We start from the raw sequence: 9,739 nt of genomic DNA on the forward strand, positions 1-9,739 counted from the left end.
CTGAGGCGGGGAGGAGGCCCGGCGTAATGTCCCTGGTGATTCTCCCGTGAGAGTGTTCAGGAGCTTTCGCACTGGTGGTCTTTAATGAGGTTTAGAGCCTGTGTGTGGAGAAGCTTTAAGTTCCTGTGTTAGCAGTGTGGTTTGGTGAAAGTGTAGCTTCTGGTGTGTGGGTGGCAGTGGTTTTCCAGTCAGGGAGGACGGCCTGTTGTCTGTTGTGGCCCTCACACATCCCGGTCCCAGCTCCTGGTGCGCCCTGTGTAGAGCTCACCTCCCCTGGAGGCACTGTCAACATGACTGGACTTGGTGAACATCTCTGGTGAGCAGGACCGGCTTTTGAGTGTTCATTTCGTGTCCCTACCTCTTGCACAGTGGAGCAGGTCACAGAGCTGCTCTGGTGCAGAAAGATTCGGCTAAACATGAAGGTTATCTTTGATGGGAGATCCAGGGTCTAAACTGACCCACTGCAGCACTGGAACAGTGAGGGTGCTGCAGCAGTGAGAATGAAGAGAGGGGATTAGTTTTTCCACTACCAGAAGAGGTAGGCATCGAACTGCGTTCTGAAGCAGCATGTGGAGAGAGGATTTTTGAGGTGCTCTCTGGAATGAAGGCACAGTGAAAGGATCTTAGGAAAAGGTGCTAAACCCCCAAATCTCACCAGCCAAAAAGAAACTGCAGCCCGGCAGCAGTCAGTTTTAATGACAAAGGGACCACAGGGTCTGTCCCTTTGTAGGTGTGGTACCAGGTTGCTCTGATGCCGGTTGTGTGAATACGTAAGACCCAGACTGTTGGATCTCTGCAGGACAGGACAGGACAGGACAGGCTGGGAGGGAGGAAGCGTTGCTGCAGCAGTGCCAGAGGCTGTGTGCGAAAAGCTTTTGAGGAGGGAGGGAAGATGCAGGTGATGGGAGTGACTTGCTGGGGAGTGAGTTCTTCCAGTGAGGCTCTAACAGTTTTCCTTGCTTTCAGTTCTCCTTCCGGGAAAACGGCTGGGGAGCGTATCTTGCTGAGAGGCTGGTCAGGTAAGAGGTTAAATTCCAAAAGTAATGTCTGGCATGCGAGAAGGTGTGCAGCTTTTCTAAAAGAAAACCAACACAAGTTAATATTTAATGTGTATTTATTTATTAACAATTTATTAAAGTGGAACTGCCTTAGTGGTAACCTGCCCAGTACTGGTGGAAATACTGGGTGTTTCTTTCCACTCAAAATTTGAGTGGAAATTAAAAAAAAACACAGAATGGTTTGGATTGGAAGGAACCTTAAAGCTCATCTAGTTCCAACCCTGCTGCCCTGTGGAGGGACACCTTCCACTAGAGCAGGTTGCTCAAAGCCCCATCCAACTGGTCCTGGAACACTTAAATCCTTAGTGATTGTCAAGATTGCTGTTTGTGCACTTTCAAGACACGAAGTTATAATCCCATTGAAAACTCCTGTGACACCTCATCACTTCTGAGAGGGATGGAGGCAGGTATCCTGGCAGAGTGCTTCAGAGTGTCCCAGGTTTTATCCTGATGTGCGGGGAGGACTCTTCTTTTTGATACGTGTTTCTGTTTCAGAAAATGTGATGTTGTGAACCGCGGACTCTCGGGGTACAACACCAGATGGGCTAAATTGATCTTGCCGAGGCTGATCACTGAAAGTGCTGGTGCTGAGAGTACTGTTGCAGTTACTATTTTCTTTGGAGCTAACGACAGTGCTTTGAAAGGTACTGTGCCTTCCCTCCCTAACCCCATGACTCTTAAGACAGTTTTACAGGGAAGGCAGAACACCACAGACTTTCCTGGCACCAGCTGCCCTCTCTTCATTTTTACACTGGATTGTTTTCAATCGTATCTGTATTTACACCATTCAGTGCCTTCTATTCCTCTCCCTCTTGCCAAGTTTTACTATCAGAAGTAAATTTCAAGGTGCTCAAGAATCAGTCGTGTATCCATCACCTAAAATCGGAGTTAGGCACCCTGCTGATTTTTCTGCCTTTAAAGCAGGCTGATGAGTTCTTGGTTGAGGAAATGAAGGAAGGAATGAGCATTTGGATTCTCTTTAAGATAAGCATAGCAGCATGCAGAGCTTGTCTCATCAAAATGATCACATCAGTGCATGAAGGACTGACTCGACATCCATGGGAATTTTCCCAATTTTCTCTGCATCCAAGGGGGGTAAAAATCTTAGGTTCTGTTTCAGTGAGGTTTGAGGTGATTATGTGATCGAAAACTAAGATATGCAGTTGTAAGAAAAAGCATCTAAAAAGAAATTATTTTTCATTGTATTTTGTTTTCCCTGTGCCTTGTCTGTGTTAGGTGAAAGTGCTGTGTTTAAGATCTTGATTTGTCTGCTTTGGATGTTGAGGAACAGTGTTTTCCTGCCACACCTCCTGCACCAGTGGCTGAGGTGACCTGCGTACTCAGAATAAGTGCCCACATTCATATGCTGTGTTCAAAGCACATTGTACCATGTAATAAACCTGTGAGCAGTTTAACATCACTAATGCATGTGCTCCATCCCTGAACAGATCTGAACCCGAAGCAACATGTTCCTTTGGAGGAGTACGCTGCAAACTTGAGGAGCATGATACAGTATCTCAAGTCAGTAGATATTACTGAAGACAGGATTATTTTGATAACGCCACCACCTCTTCAGGAATCAGCTTGGGAAAAGGAGTGTCTTGCCAAAGGTAAGAGTTACGTGGATGGGCAGAACCTCAGCATTTTACCAACAGAGTGCAAGTTCCTGATCCCAGGCTGAGAGGTGATTCACTTCGTGCTTATGCCAGATTGCAACGATGTTCTTAGAGCTGATGGAAAACAGGACTAGTAGCTGGCTTGCTAAAGAACTTTCAGACAAGCTCGTGGAGTAACTACAAACTAATCAGTAGCATCCTTTTGAAAGTGTTGATAGAACTGTTTGTGCATAGAACTGGCAGAAGTGTCTGCCCTTTGAGGACACAAGTTTTGCTGAGATGTCCTAGGCAGACTGCAACATGTCCTGGCAGCTCCCAAAATAACCTGAATTATGGAAGAAATTCTGGCATTGTGTGCCTTAGAAAAATTTACAATAGTCACAGTGTATTTGCCATCTATTTGAATAAACAGTAATATCCTAGCCAGGTTTATTTTAAGTTTACACCTCCCTCCCTAAGGATGTTGTAATCTAAGGATGCTAATAAAAGTACCTGGGAAGGAAGCAAAAAGTGATTAAATGATTTTTCATTATGATGTTGTTCAAGGTAATTCTAAAAATAGAGACATAAGAGCACTGCTTACTTCATACTGTGCTGCTGGTGGAAATTGCCATAATCCCACTGACTCCAGCAGCGACAGTTTATGCCTCCTGAGAACGAGTCCTCTTTTGGGACTTGTCCACTTCTTGCGCATTTATAAAAGACTTTTGAGTTAGATTCAGGTAAATACAGACTCTGGACTTTCAGACTTATCCAGTGAGGCAGTTTTTGTATTTAATGTAGAAAAGGAGAGAAAGTCCTCCAAAGAGTAATACAAGCTGTGTAAGACAGTAGCAGCTGTAGCAGGTCAGACATCAGACTTGATGTATGTGGCAGTAGTAGATCCTTGGATAGGGACAAAGGGGCAGGTAGGCACAGAGCAGCCTTTCCTCTGTGTGTGCCCAGCTCCCACTATAGCCCTAGTTTGCAACACATGGATCCATATTGTCCTCTTGCAATGTTAGGTGAGTACATGATGAATGCTGCTTATCTGGCTCCTAGCTATCAAGTAACACCTCTAAAATGTTGTTAATTAATTTTCATCTTACAACTACCTTTTTTAGGGGGTAGAGAGGGAAGAAACTTGCACTTAAAGTGTTGAATCTGACAGCATCTGTCTAAAAGAGATTGCTGTCTAGGGATGGAACGAAAGACAGGGTGGTCTCAGACTGTGCACCACAAATGGAATATTGTGGGCACAGTTAGTGGCATTATCAGATCATCTGCCCTCAGCTAGTATCCAGGGGAAATGTGTTTATTTCTGGTTTTGTCAGTTAGAATATTACAGCAAAGGAGAGGTGATGATGTTCACAGGAACATCCATCCAGGTGTGAAAAGAGGCGCAAAAAGAAGCTCAGCTTCCAAGTCAGAGTGCTGTGGGAGACGGAGTCAAAGCCCTTACTAAGGTCAGAGCTGCTCTTCGTCATCTGTGTAGCCATTAATTCATCGCAGAAGGGAATTGGGTGGTCAAGCACTATCTGGCTTTGCTAGGTTTGTGTTGATAGTTCCTTCTGGTCCTTCATGTGTTTGGAAATGAATCCCAAGAGGAGGTAACCCCACTATCTTTCCGGCACTGAGGTGAGGCTGAGTGATAAACAGTTCCCCAGGTCCTTTATTGTCTTTCTTGAGATTGGGTGTGATGTGAACCTTCTTCCAGTCACTGCAGGGCTCCTGTGAGCTGTGAGTTTCTGTAGGCGGAAGGCATTGACCTGACCAGGGCAACGGGCAGCTCCTCCAGGTCAGTCCCACACACCCAGATGTATCTATCATCTGGTGTCTCTGAGTTTCCCCTAAGCCATTGCTCCCCACTGCTGGCTGTCACAAGGCAGGGTGGGATGTGCAGGTCAGGATAAATCACTAGGTTGCCTTCTTGGTCCCCCAGCATACCCCCATGTTCCCTGAGCTTCCTTTGCCTGCTGCTCTTCACTTACAGACCCAGCACATGTTTCTGCAGAGCTGCACATTGAGAGCACGTGTGTGCGCACTTCCAGAATGGAAGAGGAGATGAAACAGTCAGGAAGTAATGCTAGCAATGAAAGAAAAGGCAAAGGGAGAGTTATCAACTCTGCTAGGATAGAAGTCATAAAACCAGGAAGGGGCAGGACTGCAGGACCTCACCTGGGGAGGTGAGACTGACACCATCACAGGGAACATGGCAACAAAGGGAGCTCTGCGTGGTGGAGGCTGAGTGAGCTGAAGGGCCACTCAGTCCATGGGTGAGTTAAACTAGGAAGAAAGCTAAAGAAAGGAGGAGGTAGGAAATGTACAGTTGTGGGGAAGGACCAGTGGGGCTGCCAGGATTATTTTGATGATGAAAACAAATGGTGGTAGGAAGGAGGTGGCAGCGTGAAGAGGTGGGAATCATCAGATGCAAGGAGGGAGTAGAGTAGGAGTTGAACAATTGCATTATAGGTCCCATTAAAAAAAAGGGTAACTTAATGATATCCTGCCCCAAAGTTTCCCTGTGCTCCATGCAGAACTGCTGGCACTGGGCACAGGCTGACCGGCCAGCTCCCAGTTAACTGCACGCACAAAGGTACCATTTGTGGGTGCTAATCAAGCTTTGGATCTACATGTGAGACTACTGCAAGGAGATGTTAAATGTTGGATGTCACCCAAGAAGCAGAAGGCAAGCTTGTAAATAGATTTACATTTCCTTCGCTCTATTCCACGTGCTAGTCACAGCTTGCCGGAAGGTGGAAGCTGTGAGCAGCACACCTTTACCCTGTATGCCTATTGCCTCTCTCACCTCTTGCACATCTGTTAACAAGAAACATGTTTTCAAATGCCTCAAAACCACAAGGTGCCCTGAAAGAGACTCACCAAGCTTTAGCTTCCAGCCACTGAAATCTACATGCTTCTGATTTGGTTTGTAATTGGTTATATATATTTCAAAGCCAGATTGGACAGAGCCTTGGGCGACATACAGTTTAGTGTGTGGTGTCCCTGCTCATGGCAGGGGGGTTGGAACTAGATGATCTTAAGGTCCTTTCCAACCCTAACTATTCTGTGATTCTATGATATATGGGTTGGTTTAACAAATTGGTATACATTGTGTGTGCTGCAGAGGACTGAAATCAGGGTGGATCAGTCACAACTGCTAAATGTTTTCTTTGTCTCTGATGGATAGGTGACAAATTGAATCGCTGCAATGCAACCACTGGGGAGTATGCCCAGGCCTGTGTTCAGGTCGCTAGGGACTGTGGAACTGATGTAGTCGACCTCTGGACACTGATGCAGAACAATCAGGTATGATGTCAGAAAGACTTAGAAACCGTCATGAGTTGTGAAGTGCATCATATAGCTTAGAGGCACTGGTAGTGCTACATGATCGTAATACATCCAAATTACACTTTGGGAAGGGAAAAAATAATCCAGAAAGCTTCATAGTGGGCTTTGAGAAAAAAAGCTTAACACAACCTGGCTGTTATATATGCTTAGTAAATGTCCCCTGGGAGCATTACTTGTAAATAACCTTTTCATAGCATCACAGGATGGTTTGGGTTGGAAGGGCCTAGTTCCAACCCCCTGCCAGGGATAGGGACACCTTCCACTAGACCAGGTTGCTGCAAGCCCTGTCCAACCTGGCCTTGAACACTGCCAGGGATGGGGCAGCCACAGCTTCTCTGGGCAACCTGCACAGCACTGGGGTAATGTCAGTGTGAGGTGGGGCTGCACCGGGGCCTCACTGATGTATCTGACCAAATACCCACACTCATCTGTGTGACAGGGGATGCAGGCTTTTCCTGTAGGAGGATAACTCCAGTTTGGACACTCGAGCTTTCCTCTCTCCCACACTCCCTGGTGCAGTTGACTGTTCAGTAGTGCAGTAGACTCAATATTTTGATTACACTACTTAATTCCATGATCTTTTCTTGATGAACAGCAGTGCCTTTGGCCATCAGAACGTTCTCGTAATACTTTAATACAAACGGTGAAAAATAAACCCAGTTCGTAATCCAGCTGGCTCTGAAGAATTTAACAGTTACTCAAGACCTTCTATTTGCAACTAGCAAATACACTGACACGTTTTAACCTCCCCTGCAGGATTTCTCTTCTTATCTGTCTGATGGTCTTCATTTATCACCAAGAGGCAATAGCTTTCTAGCAGCACAACTGTGGTCACGCCTGGAAAAGAAACTGTCAGCTCTTCCTTTCCTGCTTCCATACTGGCGTGATGTGGACCACATGCACCCCGAGGCCACTCTTCTGCCAGAAGCCCTGCAGTGAGGAGCTGAAGCAGCCTTGCTGGACAAAGCCTGCCTGCTTGTGAGCAGCTACTGCATGCCTGGGGAAGGAGCGTCCCCTGACACTGCTCTGCCCAGTCCCCTTCTCTTGGGCTGTGGGAGAATAAAAGATATGACCGCTCTGGCTGTGTCATGGGGTGGCTCATCAACATGCTGCTTGTGCTGGTAGTGTAAGTATCCATGGCGAGGACCAGCTCCTTCCTTGGAAGATTTGGAAGAAAATGAGTCTCTCACAGAGGCTGCCCTGAGCTTTGGGCACTATGCTGCCATTAGTATCACCTATTAGCTTTAAACACCTAGGAGCTGGTAAGAGGCAGCGTGGAGGCTCTCAGGAGCCATTAATGTCAGTTCAGATTAATTTGTTTGGATGGAATACAGCAGTGAAAGCAGTTACCTGAGCTTTAGTGAGGCACTTGATAGTGAGAGAGTGTAGTTCAGAGCAGGGGGGTGTTTAACGTATTTGGGCACCAGCTTCTTTACACCTGGCTCTTGCATATAGGCACAGATTGCAAAGCAGGGCAGAGCCTGATGAGAGAGTGGTTAGTGCCATGCAGATGCCTTTGCTCCATTAAATAACCAGGACAAGTTGGCCAGGACCCAGCATCCACTGTGCAGCAGTGTTACAAACTGGAGCACAAGTACTTATTTTTCCTGTGCCTGGAGCTAGACCAGAAGCAAGTTTGATTTTTAAGTATTTATGACTCTTAAACTGGACTGTCCTGCCTGTAATAAATGCTTATAGTAAAGACTGGCTGGACCGGGACAGGGGCTTCCTGCAGCTCTTCCAGCCTCCGAGGCTCCAGACACCAGTTTTGCAGCTTCAGGGCTATGGTTCAGACTAGAGGATGGATTCCCAGGGCCTGCTCCAAACCTCAGTTTTCCTGCTCCTGAGCACCTGCCACTTTTGGGAAGCTCTCAGTGCTGAGAACACATACTTACAGACTTCCTACCTGATAAAGCATGTGAGCATACTCCCACACCTCAGATGTGAATATCGCCATCAGAGCTGACCCTAACCCACAGGACTCATGGTGAAACTGCTGCCATTCCTGGTCAGAAGCAGGGCAGCCCTACAGGTGCAGAAATAACTGTATGCCAGACCCCTCACTCAGGGTTTCACTGAAGAGTTTAGATCTTTTCTAAAAGAACTTGAGCAGAAACAGCTCTTAACTGTATTTTTTTTTAATATAAAATGCTTTTATTGTATTGGGAATTAAATTAACTCCTCACACGTGGACTTTGCACTGAATCAAAAAAAGAAAACCCAAACAACAACAACAACAAAACCCCCATACAAAGTTCAAAACCTGTATATAAAACACAATAGCTAGTCAGACAGGAATACCGTAAGGCACACAAGGTTCAAGTATTAGTGTAACAAGTGTCTGCGGCGGGGAGGAGAGGGGTTCTCGCACCGTCCCTTCTGCACCGCGGCAGCTCCTTCCCCTCACGTATAAATCCATCTCCCCTGTAGCTGAGCTCTGGCTTGTAACAGTTCAAATGGTTCTACCCTATCACGTTTTAGGTCAGTTTTACCCACACATCACTGTGGGAGAGAACAGATGCAGAACTAAGATGCTGCTTTACTACCATGACAGTTGCTCTGTGACTCCGCTGTGTCACTCCCGTGCCAGTCCCGCTCACCCTACAGGTCTCCAGCCATGCCAGAGGATACTGTTGAATTACCTACTTTGAACATCACATTTTACCACCTGGGTGGGAATTTGAACTCACGATGTCTCCTCCTTACACCTGCCCTGTAAGTTTAACAAAGGTTCATTTATTTTTTAATTACTCACAATTATTTTTAAACAAATGCATCCCCCCAAACCAGTTGAGTGAATTCCACCCTCCTCCATTGACACAGTAGGAGCTTCCGAAGGCCACACAGGCCACAGAAAGCTTGAGGCTCAGCTCTTTGAACATCTCAACAATAGTGTTGGTTATTTCCAAGTAACATCTGGGGGAACATTTCTGCCCTAAAACAGCTGTTACAAACAGCTGCCTGTAACTGTGCTTATCCACATAAATGGTTTCTCTCCCCCTACACTTCTCCTACCAGATACCTGCGACACACAAGTGCAGAGTGGGAAACTCCCATGGAAAGCCTTTCTCTGCCACGGAGACAAGACAACCTCACTGCTAGAGACACAAGTTTCGTGCTGGAGGGGCATTTCCATGCAGCACAAAGTTTAACAGCCTCCCTGTACTCTTTTTATTTCTTTGGAAGCTGTATGTGTTAAGATTCTTGATTCCAATTACACATCATCATTCAATGCTCTGAGACCACTACTCTCATTCTGCTCTCAAGCATCTGTTTAGGCTTTTGCTCACAGGTACCTTAAACTGCTAAATGATCTACTCTATATAGAACGTACAGCAGTGTTTTCATCATGTTTTTGCAAGCCCCTTAATTTTGCCTATCAGTGCTGTCAGACTACAAAATATTAAGTTATAAAAAAGGCTGATATACACAATCCAATATCCAGCAGGATATTTGGGTTTGCACCACAGGTCGAAGGAAATGTTAAAGGTCAAGGAAGTAGAAAAACAAATCCAAAAAGCTTCACATACAAGCCCGTCTGAGTTTGGATTTTCCTTTTTAAAAGATATAATGCTCTAATAAATGTAATTTAAGGAAGGTCATACACATGACCAGCATCTGCAGTAGGTCACTTCCTTATTTCTCCCACTCCCTCACAAAAATATATATACATATATTTATATAAATGAAATGGTTTTAGATCCTTATTTTGCAGACACAAGTCACACATTTAGA

General features: G+C 45.8%; 1 protein-coding gene across 1 annotated transcript; it reads left to right on the forward strand.

Moving 5' to 3' along the window:
• Positions 1-966: 966 nt before the first annotated feature.
• IAH1 (isoamyl acetate-hydrolyzing esterase 1 homolog (S. cerevisiae)) lies at positions 967-6,943 on the forward strand (the record flags this gene model as incomplete). The annotated part of the gene is made up of 5 exons (XM_010020156.1): positions 967-1,019; positions 1,554-1,702; positions 2,507-2,668; positions 5,844-5,962; positions 6,761-6,943. Coding segments are annotated over 5 exons (666 nt in total), but the record flags the coding sequence as incomplete, so codon positions are not given.
• Positions 6,944-9,739: the final 2,796 nt, after the last annotated feature.

The sequence above is a fragment of the Nestor notabilis genome, unplaced genomic scaffold (genome assembly GCF_000696875.1).
Source record: "Nestor notabilis isolate BGI_N333 unplaced genomic scaffold, ASM69687v1 scaffold15800, whole genome shotgun sequence".
NCBI lineage: Eukaryota > Metazoa > Chordata > Aves > Psittaciformes > Psittacidae > Nestor > Nestor notabilis.